This window comes from Zootoca vivipara, chromosome 6, assembly GCF_963506605.1.
Source record: "Zootoca vivipara chromosome 6, rZooViv1.1, whole genome shotgun sequence".
NCBI lineage: Eukaryota > Metazoa > Chordata > Lepidosauria > Squamata > Lacertidae > Zootoca > Zootoca vivipara.
The window spans coordinates 81,708,965-81,727,330 of NC_083281.1; the positions used below are offsets into that span (position 1 = coordinate 81,708,965).

Below are 18,366 nucleotides of genomic sequence, written 5' to 3' on the forward strand. Positions count from 1 at the left end.
CACTGTCCTGCTCCTCGGGCCGCTCGTCAGGCAGCGGAGGAGGAGGAGGCTCCCCAGAGCCTCGCAAGCTCTGTGGCCCTGGGACTCCTGCTGCTCGCGGCCGCGCAGCCCGCCAGCATGCATGCTCTGCAGGCAGCCGGGGCGTCGGGGGCCGGGATTTCTGCCAGGGGGGGGGCTCCAGGCAGGGCTAGAGTTGGCCAAGATGGGGGGCGGGGCACAACATGGAGTTCGGAGTTCGGAGTCAGCAGCGGCAGAAGTAGCCGCCTCAGCAATAGATCAGGCGAGCCCGTCCCGTCGGTGAGCCCGCCTGTCTGCGCCATAGTGAGCCGCTGTGTGCTCTGCTGGGGGGCGGTGGGTGGGGGTCCAGACTGGATATGAACTGCCCTCCAGCTGCTGTCCGCCCGAGGGAAGGGTGGGGGTGGGGGGCGCCTGAGGGATCCCTGCACCATGGCACCAGATAGGCTTAAGACAGCCCTGCCCATGGGGGTGGAGCTTATCAGACTCCCTGCAACCTTTTAGTTTCCTGCTATTCTCCTTTTTTCCCTATGCTTCCCAGAGCAAGGAGGCATGTGGTCAATGGTTCCCAGTTGGGGGGAAAAAACCAAGTGAACTGAATCTCTCCAAAATGGAGATTTTAAAGCCTGCACCTTTCCTAACCCAGAGATTACGTGGTCCTTTTTGTAAGGAAACCAAGTTCTTTTCCTTTTAAGTCATTTGGAACCTTTTTCATCTTCATTTTACTGCCAACGGAGACTTGCTTAATGTAACTTCTGGAAAATCCGTGAATAAAACATTCACTTATTTGCAAAGTTACGAGTCTGTGATTTCTTCTAGCCTAAGTATTTTTGCGGGCAACATTTGTTTAAAGATGGGTGAAGGCAGATGCAAATCTAAGCCCCCCACCAGCATTACACATAACAAAAATTATTCTTTTAGTTGCCTTTGTGGCAAAAAAAAAAAAGCTGGTCCCCTTTCCAAATCTCTTTCCTTGATATCTTTCTGCCTTGTCAGCTTTGGTAATTGAGAATTCAACAGCAAAAAGCAATGTAACGAGCCTTCAGTTTTTACTGTCAGCCTGGCTGTCCACATATTTCAACTTTATGAGGCATATTCTTGCAGCGAGACAAATTGTATACAAGGCCCTCGTTCCACCAATATTTCCTTGGCTTGACATTTCATCTTCTCCACGGGAGTGGGAGCTGAGTCACGATGCCAAGCTGAGGACAAGACCCAGATGAAAGGAGGAGGAGACTTCTGCTGGACCACATCTGGGAAGGACAAAAGAGCAAGGGAAGCAGACCCAGCTTGATGTTGGAGCACCTGCTTGGCATGCAGAAGGCATCAGGTTCAATCTCTGGCATCTTCAGGAAAAGCTGCTGGAGAATTCCTGTGCCTTAAGAGGAGGGCCACAGCTCAGTGGTAGAGCATCTGCTTTGCATGCAAAAGGCCACAGGTTCAATCCCCATCATCTCTTGTTAGGGCTGGGACAGATCCCCTGCCTGAAACCCTGGAGAGCCACAACCAATCAGCATCCTATGTTCCTATCAGCCCAAGGCATCATGACCAGCCATTATGGGTGATGGAGGTGGTAGTCTATTATCATCTGGAGGACCACAGGTTCCCCTTCCTCTGCTCTAGGAAAACTAGGTGCTGACCAAGGATCAGTGGTCTGGCTCAGTATAAGGCAGCTTCCTATGTTCCGATATAACCTCCCTTCAAACGGTGAGCCAAGTCAGAAGTTGAGATCAAAAGGTGCAACAAAATGCAATGTGGTTGACTGCAACTCCCATCTTCCCCAGCCACCTTAGCCAGTAGTCAGGGATCGTGGGAGTTGTAGTCCAGCAACATCTGGGGACCCAAGAGGGTGAATTCTTATTAGGACTGCTTTGTGTGCAGAAGGTCCCAGGTTCAATCCCCGGCATCGCCAGGTTAGGGCTAGGAGAGACCCCTGTCTGAAACCCTGGAGAGCCGTTGCCACTCAGTGTAGACAGTATAGACTGCCAATGCAACAATGGTGAGAATGGTACAGGAGTAGTTGGGAAACAAGAAATGTAAGAAAACTGAAATAACTGAACAAGATTGTGCTAAGGCAACAACAGCCAACAACAAAAAAGGAGATCACAAGCTGTTTTCCAACTGCTTGGATTTCACGCTGAGAGATGTAGTTAAACGAGGCCGCTTTCCCTATCGGTGGGTGATGCTGTGCGCCCGCCTTAAGAGTACAAGGCATGGATCAGAGATAAGAAAATGTGCTCAGTGGGAGGTAACCGGCTTCTGCTGGGCATCCTAAATCCATTTAGGCCTTTAGGTGGGACCGTGATATTAGTGTAATCTCTCTGGCTTCCCTGCAAACGGCCTCCTGACATGGCACTTTGGTCTCTACTTAATGAAACGGGGAAAGCAACCCGACTGCACCCCCCTTTCGCAGAAAGCACCAGGCTCCCCACCGATACCACCTTACAAAAGGCACTGCAGTTTTCTGGCGAATTAACCACAGCCCAGAAATAATTAACCCCACCGCGGCGAGGATTTCTACAATGGCTATATATCAAGCTCAGCTAACATAGGCCCCCTCAGATAATTGCTTCGATCTCAATTGTTTCCCCTACAAACACAGAGAGAGCCCCCCTTCTTTCTACCAACCGTTGTAAAATCAGCTGTTGTTCATGTGTCACGCAGGGTGACTTTAGAAGATGTATGTTGAAGGCCACATCTCAGTACACCGTCCCTTTAGGGAGGGACAGCTGCTCGGCAGTAAAGCACATGCATTGCATACAGAAGGGCCAGAGTTTGATTCGCGGCATCTTCAAAAGGACCAGGAAGCGGATGATGGGGTCCCTATTTCTGCCTGAGAGCCGAAACTGCTGCTGTCAGGCACAGGAAGCAATACTGGGATAGATAGGGACAGTTAAAGGGTGCTCACATTTCTGATTTAGAGTGCAGTGAAGTCGTGTGGGGTTGTTTCAGTGCGTTAACAGCTTTCTCCCCAGCTGTTCACATCCACATGACTTCATTAGTGTCAGATTCATTTCTGTCTGTGTATGCACAGGGCAGGCATGTCTTTACCCTGTGCAAGGGTGTTTGTACCTTGGCTGGAGACAAAATAGGAATAGCTGGAGGTCTCCAACTGGTGTGAAGCTGGTTTGAGAAACAAAGCATCCAACAGCAGTATTTTAAAGCAAAGCACAGGCTACATAAGCATTCGGGAGAATGTCGTGCGGACATGGGTTAAAAACCCAGAAATGGAAACTCTACGTGTGTGAACACAGCCCAAATCTGCCTTGGTGTAAATTGGATCCCTGTGTTCTTTTAGCAGAAGGGTGGGGGCTTTTACAGGCAAGTTAATAGGTGCTGTCACATTTCACAGCCGCTTCCCAGCCAGGCAAAAGCACTCAAGGAAGCAGAGAAGCGGGTGGAAGGAGTGTGGCCTGGGGAGAATGCCAAGGGCCAGGTAGATAGAGCCACAGGGCCACATTTGTTCCCAGGGCCTGGGGTTCCTTACTCCTGTGCTAACATTTAGGAGGCAAATGAGAGGCTTGGGTGAAGAAGGTGTGCATCAGCCTAGCCATAGGGAGCTACCAGGAATTGTGTGTTTAAGTCCTTTGCAGGCCTACCTGCAGTGTGCAGGGATCTGCTCCTGTGCCTCCCAGGCAGTGGAGGAAGCCTGCTGGAATTAATGGAGATGGCTAACTGAAGGTCCATTCATTTCAGTGGGTCTACTCTGAGCAGAACTTAGTTGGAGACAACCTTCTGCAGTTTCCTTGGGCCTGTCTCCCCAGTTGCATTCCCCGCCTGTCTCGCTGCTGAGCCGCCCTTCTCTTCCTGCCAACAGGCTCTTATACGACCACAGTGAGGGGATAGGCACATACCGCCGCCGGCTTCCACTGCATCTCTCCAAACCTCTACACTCCAATGTTTACTTCCAGCTGAGCCAAGGCTGGAGAAATGCAAGGACGTGCCACACCCTTGCTGCCTTCCTGTTTCTTAGCTAAGGCTGGGTGGCCAGCTATCCGGATGTTGATGCAACAGGGGGGTTTTGCACCATGGGGGCAGCGTTAGACTACATGACCACCAAGTTTCCTTCTAATGCTGCGGTTCTATGTTATAAGGCCTTTAAAAGTTCAAGCTTTTGAAGTTGAACCTTAAAAAATTGCTGTACAGTGGTACCTCGGTTTACAAACACAATTGGTTCCAGAAGTCTGTACTTCAGGGCCGTCTTAAGTATATTTGGCGCCCTGGCGCCGTGGTGCGATGGATCCCTCCGGTGCCCCCGCCCCGTTTCACAGCGCGGCGGGCGGGCGGGTGGAGCTCCACGGCCGGAGCTGCGCGGCTGGGCCGGCGAGTGGGCGGGCGCAACGCACAGTGCAGCTGCCGGGGACACAGCTCCGCGGCAGGTGGGCGCCCTGCGCCACCCAACCTGGCCGTAGGGCCGGCCCTGCTGTACTTAACCTGAAGCGTACTTAACCTGAAGTGAACTTTCCCATTGAAAGTAATGGGAAGTGGATTAATCTGTTCCAGACGGGTCCGCGGAGTACTTAAACTAAAAATACTCAAACCGAGGCGTACTTAAACCGAGGTATGACTGTATTAGCCATCTATCTGCTGTCTCTGAAAAGATCTTACCCTTCTTCTGATTACATCCTGCTTCCCACTGCCAGATCCCTCCTCAAAACCCATCCCATCCAGGCCTTGATGAAATCAATACTGTGGTACCTTGGGTTAGAGACGCTTCAGATTAGAGACGCTTCAAATTACAGACTCCGCTAGCCCAGAAATAGTACCTCGGGTTAAGAACTTTGCTTCAGGATGAGAACAGAAATCGTGCTCCAGCGGCACGGCGGCAACGGGAGGCCCCATTAGCTAAAGTGGTACCTCATGTTAAGAACAGTTTCAGGTTAAGAACGGACCTCCAGAACGAATTAAGTTCTTAACCCGAGATACCACTGTAGTGTCTTAGTTTGCACTGCACTGCCCCACTTTACCTTCCTAATCCACTGTGCAGCTACGGGTTTCAACTGAAGCCATCAAATGCAGGGCATGGCCGAAACAGTTAAAACTGCTTTTAAGCAGAAATTAAAACCAAATGCCGCAAAGGAAAAACTAATATAGGAATAATCTTCATCAGACTTAATTAGCAACTCAGGCTGTTACCAAGACACGCAATTAAATCTATAGGTAAAACGACAAGCCAATACAATTTGTGCACAGAGCTTTAATCTGCAAGCGGGCGCACAAATCTATAAGGAGGAAAAACAATCGTTAATTTTAATAATGCCTAGAATTACTATGTGCCGAGCTGAGTTTTCAGCATCAAGACAACAGCTTCACCTCTTGGGAGGCATCAAAGAAGAATTAAACTTTTTCTCCTTAAATATGAATGGGGAGAGCCAGCTTGTCTGGATCCTTAAAATGCAGCGGATGTTCGCACCAGGTAACGGAATATCGGAATATCGTACACACTCGCAGCAATGTCTCTCTCAGTGGACTAAACTGGTTATTTCCATATCCATCTTTTCCATCTGTGTCCGGTTGCACAATACCATTTGGGGCTTAAGATAAACCTGTTTAGATTTTCTTCATCTTCTTCTTCTAACGGATGCTTTGCATCAAGGGACGCTTTTGTTCCTGGAGGTTTATGGCTGTCTAAAACTTTGCAAACTGAGAAACGGGGCCAGCGAATCAATTTCTATGCACTTTCAAAATATGTAGTGTTAGGATTGGGGGGGGGGGTCAGTCTGGATGGAACCCTGGGTTCCCTTCCAAATCTTCAACCTATAGCGGTGGGGGCAGGATATGCAAGAGGAAGCCTGCCAAATTAGTCCCTTTGTCAAGGAAGTGGCAACGAAAGGTGGGGAAGGCATTTCACCCCATTGTGCTCACCTGGCTAGAGGCCATGCAATCCTACGTAGGTAGGGAAAGGAACAATAGCCAGAGTTGGTCCTCGTGTGTGTGTGTGTGTGTGTGTGTGTGTGTGAGAGAGAGAGAGAGAGAGAGAGAGAGAGAGAGAGAGAGAGAGAGAGAGAGAGAGAGAGAGAGAGAGAGATGGATGAAAAGCTAAATGTTAGAAGCTGCAGGCAGAGAGCAATGTTTTTTGCTCTGTGCTGGATCTGTTGTGGTATTAAGACTGAGAGCCCCTCCACCTGAGGGACTTGTATATATGTAGAAATAAAAGCCATAGGCCCTAAAGACACCACACCTTCTGCTAACTTGCATTCCAAGGAAACCCAACCCTGGGTGATGTGCTTGGGATTCCTTGCGCCTCTCACTGCTTAAAGAGTGGGGTGGACTTGTAACAATATATTTCGGGAATCCCCCTCTGTGGCACCCACCACAGACGCCAGATCATCTCAATTTATTTTCTTCTTTTAATTGTGGGGTGTTTAGTGTTTTGTTTTTGTTTAATTATTTCCCCATAAGTGGTGTTGGGCTGGTTAGAAGGCAAAATGCAGGCACCCCCACCCTAGTATGTCTCTGGGCTGCATATGGAGAATTTTGCCTGTTTTGTTTTGTTGTGTGTTTTTGTTTATTTGGGTTGTATTTTGTTTTATTAGGGAGTTGCCCCCTTTTTTAGGGGTGCAGGGTATTTTGCCTGGGTTTTTTTTTTTTTTTGCTTTGTTTTTGCGGGATGAGTCTGCCTGAGCATTGCTGTGACCATTATTATTATTATTACTACTACTACTACTACTACTACTACCACCATTACTATTTAAGAATCATTAAACTGGAGGGTTGGAAGGGCTTATTCATTTTATTTATTACCTGCTCTTCACCCTAAGGTCTCAGGGAAGGTCACTGCAATCTAAAATACAACATTAGAATCACAGAATCATGGATTCGGAGTCACTCACTGTAACCTCTGCAATGCAAGAATCATGGCTAACAGATGGCTATTCAACCTTCCAAGGTAGTCTGTTACACTGTCATACAACTCTTACCATCACAGTTGGAATTCCAACGTTGCAATTCTATGATTCTATGAATTTGAATCTATTGGTTCAGGTCCTACCCTCTGGAGAAGCAGAAAACAGGCTTGCTTCATCTTCCATGTGACTGCCCTTCAGATGTTTGAAGATGGCTACAATGCCATCTCTCCGTCTAGACATACCCAACTCCTGTCTTCTCCAGTCTAGACATACCCAACTCCTTCAAACGTTCCTCATAAGGCCTGGTTTCCAGAACCTTTGCTGTCTTGGCCACTCTCCTCTGCACACTTTTAAAGGAAGTTTGAAACAAATTATAATCACTAGAATTAGGGTGGGGACAGTCTGAGGGCAGATTGTGGTTGGTGATGCCTATCTGTCTTGCCAGAGTGGTGCATGCTCTGGTTATCTCCCACTTGGACTACTGCAATACACTCTACGTGGGGCTTTCCTTTGAAGGAGATTCGTAAACTACAATTAATCCAGAATGCAGGAACTGGACTGGTGACTGGGAATGGCCGCTGAAACCATATAACACCGGTCCTGAAAGACCTACATTGGCTCCGGGTACGTTTCCGAGCACAATGTTGGTGCTGACTTTTAAAGCCCTCAACAGCCTCGGCCCAGTATACCATTCAGCACCAAGGGACTTTTGGCAGTTCCCTCCCTGCGAGAAGTGAGGTTGCAGGGAACAAGGCAGAGGGCCTTCTTGGTAGTGGCGCCCGCCCTGTGGAACGCCCTCCCGTCAGATGTCAAGGAAATAAACAACTTTCTGACTTTGCGAAGACATCTTTAGGCAGTCCTGTTTAGGAAAGTTTTTAATGTTTGATGTTATATCACTTTTTATTATTATTAATAATAATTATAATATTCAGTTGGGGAATGGCTGGGGAAACCCAGCCAGATGGGGGGGTGGGGGGGTTGGATGTGTAGGTGTGTGTGTGTGTGTGTGTGTGTGTGTGTGTGTGTGTATAATCCACCCTAATGGACCACCTTCCACTGGGTCAGAAAAGCCTCTTCCTGCAAGGCTGTTCCTGAGGTCCTGCTCAAATGTTGACACCCACATATGAGCAGTCAGCAGTGTTGGAAGCAGGGAGGGGACACCAGGTGAGCAAGGAAGGAGGGCACTCTCTTGCTTCTTGCTATGTGTTTTTAAAACTAATATTATCATTGATTTTTATTGCACATGTTTTATTTTTAAAAATGGGGGGGGAGGAAAAATACCCCTCAGCTTACATTGACAATACATTTAAACATCAACACATCCGTCTTAGTTTACACATATAGATCAATATATGCCATCTAAATGTCCAATTATGTATCCAAGAGTTGGTGTTTATATAAAGCGTGCTCAGTTGTAACAAGTGTTAATGTCATCAAACCATTGCAAAAGAGATACCAGATATTTATCCTTCCAGGCTCAAATAAGTCTCTTAGTGATCATTAGGGCACATAGCATCCGTTCTTGTTGTCCCACCTTTACTCTCCATGTAATAAATACAATTTAAAAATACACAAACATCTGAAAATTTCAAGGATATTGCCAATGCAAAATTTATATGGATGACAACTTCTGATGAAAAAGAAGTATCACTGGACATGCTCACATCCTGTGTCTCAGCGAGGTATTTACAGTTTTACACCTCCAGCACCTACCTGAATTGGACAGGGCTTCCTCCTATACATAGCAGAACAGATCTAAGTAAAATGTAACATCTGATCCAGCAAACCAGCCCATAGATAAAGAAGAAATTCACCATTTTATGTATCAACTGCCATGCTGTCTACAGCACTTGAAAAGCATTTTAATAAAAACTAATTTAATAGATAATAAAACTAATAATTTAATAAAACCTACTTTAAAACAATATACAGTGGTTTTCAAATGTCTCGGAAGTCGAATGTTTCGGTTTTCGAACACCAAAAACCCGGAAGTAAATGCTTCCGTTTTCAAATACGGCTCAGAAGCTGAACGGCTTCCGCTGAGTGTTTCTCAATTAAATTTGGAGACCGCCCTTTGCACCTCAGTTTTCAAACATTTCAAAAGTCAAACGGAACGGATTACGTTCGAAAACCAAGGTACCACTGTACGTCTCTAATAATGTCCAAAGCCAAAAGGCCCCACACTGAGTTCCAACAGATAAAACACAGGGAATAATAATAATAATAATAAGGCGGCTCGTGCTTGTTGTGGCTGATGAGAGCCGTAGTTAAGCAACATCTGGAGGGCCAAAGGTTCCCTACACATACTCTTGAGCATCATAAAATTTCCTGACACAGTCTGGAATGTTTTCCAAAGCAAAAATGTTCCAGCGCAAATTACCCTGTGCACATGATGTTATTCATTTATGCATAAAATCTTAAGACACCGTTCCTCCCAAAGGAGCCCAGGGTGGCAAACACATAAATGATAAGACAATGCAATTAAAACATTAAAGAACAAATTTTATATATAAAAACAATTGCACAGCAGATGAAGATTGGGATAAAGATCTCCACCCAAAAGATTTGTCACAAGAGGAAGGTCTTCTAATAGAGCTTCTGAAATGACCCCTCTAATATATAACAAGAGAACATTCTATAGGGCAGTTGCCAGCATGCTGAAGACCTAATCCCTACATTGTACGGAATGAAAGTCTTGACAAGACTCTCTCCTGCAGAGCGCAGTGATCAGTTGGGCATAAAATGCATGAGACAATTTTTTACTCTAATTTGCATGTGAACATTTCCAAAGGCAATGTTTTCCAGAAAACCCACACCACTGCCTTCACTTAGGGCTTTCAAAACCAGCACTTTGAATTGCGATCAGAAATAACTAAGCCTATCATTGCAGCTGCTACAAAGGTGGTGATGGGGGAGCAGAGACATACGAGCCCTATAATCCCACCTCTGTAAGAAGTGTGGCTGCAGCATTCAGAAGCGACTGAAGTTTCTGAATGGTCTTTAAAGGCAACCCACATATAGCGCATTACAATAATCGAGAAAGGAATGAGGCACAGATCACTGTAACCAGATTGGAAGGTTACACTGTTTTGACCTCTTCTGCTAATATGAGCATTTGTTGCTTTCTGATGCCTAGTGGAAAGCCAGCAACATTCAGGCAACTGATCTCAACGCCTTTGTACAAGCCGCAACACTGTTCACCCTTACCTGCCGCCGTCTTCTGAACTTCTCGAAAGCCTCCTGCATGCTCTCAGTATCTGTTCTTTTCTCCTTCCCTTCATCATCCGATCCCTCAAGAGTTACTGTGAAAGCACAGTAATTGTTCTTCGTTCCCAATGCCATCATTCTTTCATTCCTTCCGTACAAAGAAATTCAAATGGTCATTTGCCAGAAATTCACATTTTAATCCCACCGCAACCAAGTTTTGGAAGACTACTTCCGAAAGTGGTCCACCTCATAAGGAAATGAGAACATAGGAAGGGTCCTGCTGGATCAAATCAAAGGCCCATCTAGTCCTGTTTCATAATGTCAACCAGCTGTCTATGGGAAGCTCACAAGCAGGTCCTGAGAGCAAGAACATTCTCCCCACCTGCCATTCCCAGTGACTAAAATTGAGAGGTATACAAGCAACCCCCGATTTGCAAGGGTGTTGCATTCCAGGTCATTGCAACCCCACGATGGTGGAGCGTTTATAAGCTTGGTCCACCCAGTTACACCCCCTTTTTATGCCACTTCTGGGTACGTGACAATGCACACATGCACAGTCGTGGGTGCTTTGAGCGTGCACAGAATGGTAATGGCCTGTAGTACCTCTGACAGTGGAGGCAGAACATGTTTATTTTTGGGTAGCGCTGAATGAGAAATCTGACTCAGTGTGCAGTTTAAGGTGAAACAACCTAATTCACACTTTCCAAAACAATACGCAAACTGAAACACAGCCATCCTTCAAAATTCACACTTCTCTCCAGCCAAGCAATGGGTACAAAAATGTACACACGGAGGTAAAGTGTTCATAAAAATGCTTATATTAATGAAAACAACATATAAAAATGCATCCCATTAGGAAAAATCACTTTGCGTGAATGTACACATTAGGGGAAATTACATACTAATGTGTATATTAGGGAAAATTCACACTAAAATGCTGGTGAATTTTCATGAGGACTTTTAAAAAAGTAACTTGCAAATTGATATAGAAATGGGGAAGACTCATATTTAGAGTCACTGGCAAAGTGAGACACCAAAATGAACAGATTTGCCCTTTCCTACTTTGCAGGGTGTGGGGCACCTCTGGGAGGGAAGAGCCATCATCTGAATCCTATTGAAATGACTCCATGATTGGAGCAGAAGTCCTTCGCTGCTTGTTAATGTGGGAACAAATGACTACCGTTTTCGAAAAGACAGGCAGGGAAGCACTTAAATCTGTCCTAGCCTCATTACACAGATAATTAAAATTTCGCTCAGTAGTGCACAAGACCAATAACCTAGTCTATTAAAATATTTGTAAAAATGTCACTGTGTGTGTTCTTCCAAGATTTTAACTGCTTTCTCCAAACGTCTGGCTGGATTACCAAGTAGGCATGTCTGAAAGTTGAGCAGCCTTAACAGAGTGGATATGCTGGGACAAGGGAGAGAAAACTGCCTGGACCCCTCCAATTGTAATTTTAATTTTTTTATTTCTCTCTCTCTCTCTCTCTCTCTCTCTCTCACACACACACACACAGAGAGAGAGAGAGAGAGAGAGAGAGAGAGAGAGAGAGAGAGAGAGAGTAAAAATGAGTCTCAAGTCATTTTATTTACAGAGATGTAACAAAAAACAAGCAAACGATTTTCAGGCTGATTGCTAAACAAGAAAACAACCAGCTCCCGTGCTCCACGATTCTGGCTGATGTTTGCAAATGTGCTTGCAAGTGCTTCCCCCACTGACACCCCAGCCTTTCTGCCCTCAAAACTGGAGACTCCCCTGGCCACATCCCTCACTGGCCCTGAGTCCCATCTCAGTTGTTTTTGCCTGCCTGCAACATGTCCTTCAACTCTGATACTGCCTCTTGGTTGCCGGAGGCAGGGTAAAGAGGAATCTGCGAGTGTGCATAGAAGCTGGATTACTGCAATGCTTTATGTGGGGCTGCCTCTCGAAACAGTTCAGAAACTTCAACTGGTGCAAAATTTGACAGCCAGGTTGCTCACCAGAACAAGAGAATTTGAGCATACAGTGGTGCCTCACTTAACGAATGCCCTGCTTAACTAAATTTCCGCTTAACGAAATGATTTTTCGAGCGGAGGTTGCCTTGCTAGACGAATTCGTTTTATGAAAAATACGCCTAGCGAATCGCGGTTTACCATAGGAATGCATTGAAATTTAATTAATGCGTTCCTATGGGCAAATTTTTTTAAAAAAAATTCAATGCATTCCTATGGGATTCGCTAGACGAATTTTTCGTTATAAGAAAAGACCCGTGGAACGAATTAAATTTGTCTAGCGAGGCACCACTGTATAACGCTGATACTAGTCCAACTGCATTGGCTGCCAATTAGTTTCTGGGCCCAATTCAAAATGCTGGTGCTGACCTATTAAGTCTTGCACAACTCAGGACCTCAATATCTTAAGGATCACCTCTCCCTATAGAAACTGACCTGGACCCTGTGCTTATCATCCAAGGTTCTTCTCTATGTCTCCCACTCTCCCTGAGAAGTTCAGAGGGTGACAACACAAGAGCAGGCCTTTTCGGTGGTGGCTCCCCATCTGTCGAATGCACTCCTCAGAGAGGCTCTCCTGGGAGCATCATTACATGGATTTGGCGCCAGACGAAAACATTCCTCTTTACCCAACCATTCAACCATTAAATAATCTATGGCTTGCTAAGGGAGGGGGGCAGTTATTACCATTATTTTATCATTATGCTGTGCAAATTATCTCCTTCCCTAGACTTGATGTTAGCCAAAAGGCCAAGAAATTGTCTTCTTAATGTTGTACATCACCCTGGTATCTTTGGATAAAGTGCTGTACTTAAATCGAATAAATAAATAATAGCCTACTACAGGGGTCCCCGACTTACCGGCGTTTGGGCCGGTTCCCACCGCGCCGACCGCGCGGCGGGCCGGAGGACGGGGGAGCGCGCGCCTGTGCGGGCCGGCGGGCGGGGGAGTGCGCGCCCGTGCGCATGCACACGGGCGCTTACTGGCGCGGCGGCGCGCTTCCAGGGTTGAAAAAGCGCCGAAAATCCGTTGTGCGCATGCGTATGGGCCTCCCCCGACCCGGAAGTGCACCAGAAATGACCTCTTTCCGGAAGAGCGCTGCCGCGCTGCGCGCCGTAAGAGCGGGCGGTGGGCGGCGGGGGTCGTCGCGGGCCGGATTGGCAGGCCAATTGGGCCGCATCCGGCCCCCGGGCCGCAGTCTGGGGACCCCTGGCCTACTATATAATGGTCATGTTTACATTTATTGCCCCACCCACTTTTACCTCTAGTCTCGCCCATCACTGAAGGTTACCCAGAAGAGAATGTGGCCCTCATGCTGAAAAAAAGTCTTCCCACTCCTGATTACTCCCAGCACCAATGTGGTGCTCTGATATTTACAGCGCCACCACCAGAGATGGCCAGAAGGCAGTAGTGCAGTTTACTGGCCCACCAAAACTCAGGTGACACAAGGCACCAATTGTGTTCCATTTGGTCATATATATAGTTGCTACTCACTCTGCCCCAGCACCCCAGTCTAGGCCAGGGGTCAGCAAACTTTTTCAGCAGGGGGTCGGTCCACTGTCCCTCAGACCTTGTGGGGGGCCGGGATATATTTGGGGGTGGGATGAACTATTTTCGCCCACCCACAAAGAGGCCTGAAGATGCTTCACTTTACCTGTCCCCAGTTGTCGTCCCAATAGCTGCAGTTGGTCTTCTCCAGCCAGCCAGGCTCCGTAGGAGGCTGCGCTGGCTGGTGAAGACAGAAGCAGCAGCCCCGGTGAAGGAGCTGCAGACAGAGGTTGGGGAACTGGGGCGCCACCGGAGCTTTTACCCACTACCTGCTGCTGGTGGTGGTGCTGCTTCCCGAGAGGCACCGCGGAGAAGAAGACAGAGCTGCCCACCAACCCGCAAGCGGCGGCCATGACCACTGCAACAACCTGCCTGAATGCCATGGGAGGAATGAAGGAGGCAGGCAGGTGGTGACGAAGAAAGCGCACGAGGAAGCGGCACGGAAAAGGGGCGCGCAGAAGGAAAGAGGGCGGACTGAGAGAGAGGGGGGAGGAGGAGCAGGAGGAAAATGCAGAAGCAGCTGGCAGCCTGCGTCACGCAGGCGGGTGAGCCAACTCCTGCCATCAGCGGTGCCCGGCATGGGACAAGATTGCTCCGTCCCTGAGTAGAAAAGCACCACTGTGTGAGGGAGAGGGAGGGAGAGGGAAAGAATGTACATGCTGGTGATCCACGCGCTGGTGGTCCACACGGCAATTCACGGACCGTCTGCGAACTGGATCTAGAAGGCAATTGGGCCTGATCCGGCCCGCGGTCCTTAGTTTGCTGACCTATGGTCTAGACCAGGCATCCCCAAACTTCGGCCCTCCAGATGTTTTGGAATACAATTCCCATCTTCCCCGACCACTGGTCCTGTTAGCGAGGGATCATGGGAGTTGTAGACCAAAACATGTGGAGGGCCGCAATTTAGGGATGCCTGGTCTAGACAATATTGCTGTGAGGTGCTCACAGAATCCTATCCTTGGCTCAATGGCCAATTAGTTGTCATGTCTCCGAAGGCTCAGAAATGAGCAGGTGAGGCCTGTGTGGGAGGAACACATCCTAGTACAGTAGTGTATGTATGGCAAGGTAGTGAGTCAGGAGGGAGAACATGGCTTTACCTTGTGGTTCAGGGGTGCAGCCTGATGAACACAGGGACAGAACTAGTCTCCAAAATACTTGAGCCAACTAAAAAGCAGGCTGCTCCCTTGTTTCTTACTGGAGACCCTGAGGATGGAGGCTGAAACCAAGAGATCTGGCAACTTTACCTCCCATTGAACCAGCTGGTGGTTCCAAATTGCCAGCCCTCTCAGAAGGTGGCAGTCCAGACCTTTCTAACTTTTTGGTCATGCCATATCTTTGTCTGTCCCCTTGTCTTCAAAAGAGGGTTGACATTTTGGGGGAGCTGTTTGGTAGCCATGGTTACCAGATTCTAAAAATGAGGGGATTCCATTATACTTTACAGAGCCACCTTTTATGGGTGATGAAGAATTGTTATTTCTTTATCACTTTATTATAAATATTATAATTATACTTAAAGGGGCATCCATATAGAAATATTGTCATCTGCCAACTGGCCCTTTCAGAACATCTCTCCCCCCCCAAAAAAAAAATGAAAACCAGTGCTGAAAACAGCAAGCTTGAGTAATAACAGTGTAAAGAGCTGCATGTTAAACCCTTTTGCCTTCAGGAGAAGTTGTGTTTTGTTGGACTAAGCTACAGGAAGAAAGGGGATTCCCTATTTTCTCAGCTGGCTTTAAGACGCTTCACCTCCTCTCCTTCCCCACACCACACCACCCTACAAAAATCAAAGGTATCTATCAAATCAAAGCTGCCTTTGATTCTTCGGTGACATCAAAAACGCAGTTGTGGCTTTCCTCCACCCCTTCCTGGATATAATAAGAATCAGGGTTTTATGTTGAGATGTCTTTGAGCGATGCAAAACCAAAGAGGGAGCTTAAGCTGCAAAGCCAGCTGGGCAGTGGAATTCTATTTGCTAACCAGTTGGTGGGGGATGGGTATTGATTGTGTGTTTATGTGATGTATTCAACACCAATGCTACTCAGGAGTAGACCCATTGAAATTCATGGCCACGACTAAATTAGGTTCATTAATTTCAATTGGTGTACCCTGAGTAAAACTCCGTGGGGAACATTTTTCACACCAAGGGCCACATTCCCATCTTGGGCAATCTTCCAGGGGCCACTTAACAGCAGTGGACAGGGCTAGAGTCAACAGTGGGTGGAGCAATAAATGCAAAAATTATCACTGCACTAGTATTACACACCTCTGTTCTCTTTCTAGGCAAGCAAGAGGTAATGTCAGAGTTCAAAGACATATTCCAGCCAGCAGGGGCAGACTTTGGCCATCACTGGTAATATGGCACCCTGAATGAGGCCAAATTTGGTGCCCCCAAATAAATCTTCTCAATTATGGATCTTCTCCATTTTGCACCCCCTCAGTTTGGTGCACTGTGCAGGGGAACTGCCCGTCCTGATCTAACTCCAGGTCTGCAGCCAAGCAAACGCAGCACAAGGATGGTGCTGGTGAGGGGTGTGGCCTTGGGAGAGTGGGATCCCATGGGGCAGAGAGGTCTGGATGGCCGCATTTGGCCCTCAGGCCTGAGGTTCCCAACACCAGATCTAGCCTAGTCTTGTCTGCTCTACTATATCTTGACTAGCAGCAGCTCTCCAGGATCTCAGGCAGAGATCTCTCATGTCACCTGCTATGTCACCGGCTACCCTGAGCCTTTTAGCTGGACAATTTGATGCTGGAGATTTTCTGCATGCAAAACAGTTGTTCTACCATTGAGCTATGGATGGTCCCTACCCCCAAATGATCATCCCATAATAAATCCATATAATGTATGCTTTCCCATAAGACTGCCTGTGAATCCAGAGATCTTTTGTTTTAAATCCTGAGCTCTTTTGCAACCTGTTTTCGCCCATTTTTTTGTATGTAACATACATACCATTTCGGGGGGGGGGATTGTGTTGCATCTCTGTTTTTACGACACTGTTTTATTATTATATGTTATGTTTGTATGCCACATAAGAGGCTTTTAAAAAAACAAAATAAGGGGTTTACAAATGCTTTTAAATGGAAATTTTGGCTGACTAAGTACAGTAAAATAGAAATAAACACTAACTGATAAATACTTTTTAAAATGCTTTTAAAAAAGAGAAAAATAACATTTTAAATTCTGGATATGGTTTTAAAATAAAGGTTTTTAAGGTTTTTTTTACTCTGTAGAGCAGGTATGAGGAACCTTTGACCCTCCAGATGTTTTTAAACTACAGCTCTCATAAATCCCGGCAAGAATGGCCAATGGCCAAGGATGATGGGAGTTGTAGTTCAGCAGTATCTGGAAGGTCAAAGGTTGCGTACACCTGATATAGGGGCATAGTTGAATATCATGCTTCAGATAATGCTGGAAAACAATGGGGCAATCCTGTATCTCAGGGCTGGGGAAACTTTGTCCCTCTATATTTGTCAGACTCCAGCTCCCATCACCTATCCCCAATGATCATGCCAAGCGGGCTGGGGATGAGGGGAGCTGGAATCTGCCAACAACTGGAGGGCAACCTGTTCACCCAGCTGGATGTATTTGAAGGAACATCTCCTCACATATGTTCTCCCAAGGGTCATCAGGATTCCTCCACAGGATGAGACACCCTGTAAGAGACAGCATGGAACAAGGTCTCCTCTGTGGTGACACCCTGCATATGGGGACCTATCAGTCCACCTTGTTTGTGGATTTTTGAAAGCTGGCATAGCTGGTGTTCATTTGTCTGTAGACTGCTTGTATGTTAGTTTGTTTAGACAGATGTTTGCAGATATGTGAATGGACCAATCTGAGATTTTTAAGTACTTTGCAGCTTGGTTCCCCCACCTCTTCTCTCTCTTTTTCTTTTCAGTGTGCTTAAAGGTGAATTAGAACTGTGTTTCATTTCCTTTCTGCCTGGGTTAAGGAAAGGGAACAATTTTCTATGATTCAACTGAATGATTCTGTGCTGTAATGTGGAATGAATTACTCAGTTTATGTTTGCATAATTGCATAGTAAATATTATTGTTAATAACACTGATAAGAATGCAGTACTATTGTTTCTGCTTAACTGCTTAGCATGTAATATTGAAAACATAAAAATAATGATTACTGTATATATGTGTGTGTGTGTGTGTGTCAACCTAATTTAGTATTATTATTTTTAATGTAAGAATAGCTTTTCTATATTGTACCTATGGAACGTATGTGCATAGGGATCTTCGTGGACCACCACCCCTAAAAATTAACACCTATTCCCCCATCCTCAAAATAATCTTTCTCTCTCACCTGATCCCTCCTCCTCCAAATACTACCGCCACTTCTTCCAGGGGCGTCTCCGTGTCCTAGCAACGCTCAAGAAGGCCTCTCTACCCGGAAGGATTTCTGGTCGTTGTAGTCCAGGGCTGCATTCAACGGCAGCAGCTTATTCTCGTCTGGAAACTACACTTCCCGAGAGGCGCCGCGGTAGAAAGAGGGGAAGTGGAGCAGGCGAAGCGCGTTTACCTGGACGAGGTAAGGCACGGAAGCGCGGTGGCTAATGGGAGGTGTAGTTTACGAGGAGCAGGAGGCTCCAGCGGCGCAGGCGGGCCGTAGGGCCCCAGCGGGACTACAAATCCCAGAGAGGAGCGGGAGGTAGCGGGGCAGGGCGCCGCCTCAGGGCGGGGGGTACGAAAGGGAGCCGGTTGGAGTCGGCTGTTGCCAACGGCTGTTGGGTCCGCTCGCTCAGGTGAGGCCGG

The 18,366-nt window shown here is 47.0% G+C and overlaps 2 protein-coding genes across 4 annotated transcripts in view; one reads left to right on the forward strand and one right to left on the reverse strand.

Annotated features, from left to right (window-relative positions):
- TTLL10 (tubulin tyrosine ligase like 10) overlaps positions 1-17,961 on the reverse strand; it is a 191,405-nt gene extending 173,444 nt beyond the window's left edge. For both annotated transcript variants that reach the window (XM_060276205.1, XM_060276203.1), the window contains exons 1-2: positions 17,918-17,961; positions 10,071-10,218 (exon numbers count right to left, since the gene is read on the reverse strand). In XM_060276205.1, coding sequence (XP_060132188.1) covers positions 10,071-10,208 — 138 coding nt within the window. In that variant the 5' untranslated portion in view covers positions 10,209-10,218; positions 17,918-17,961. The remainder of the gene's footprint in view (positions 1-10,070; positions 10,219-17,917) is intronic.
- A 333-nt stretch (positions 17,962-18,294) lies between these two features.
- C6H1orf159 (chromosome 6 C1orf159 homolog) overlaps positions 18,295-18,366 on the forward strand; it is a 30,462-nt gene continuing 30,390 nt past the window's right edge. For both annotated transcript variants that reach the window (XM_060276210.1, XM_060276211.1), the window contains exon 1: positions 18,295-18,356. The gene's annotated coding sequence lies outside the window, so the exon portion shown is untranslated. The remainder of the gene's footprint in view (positions 18,357-18,366) is intronic.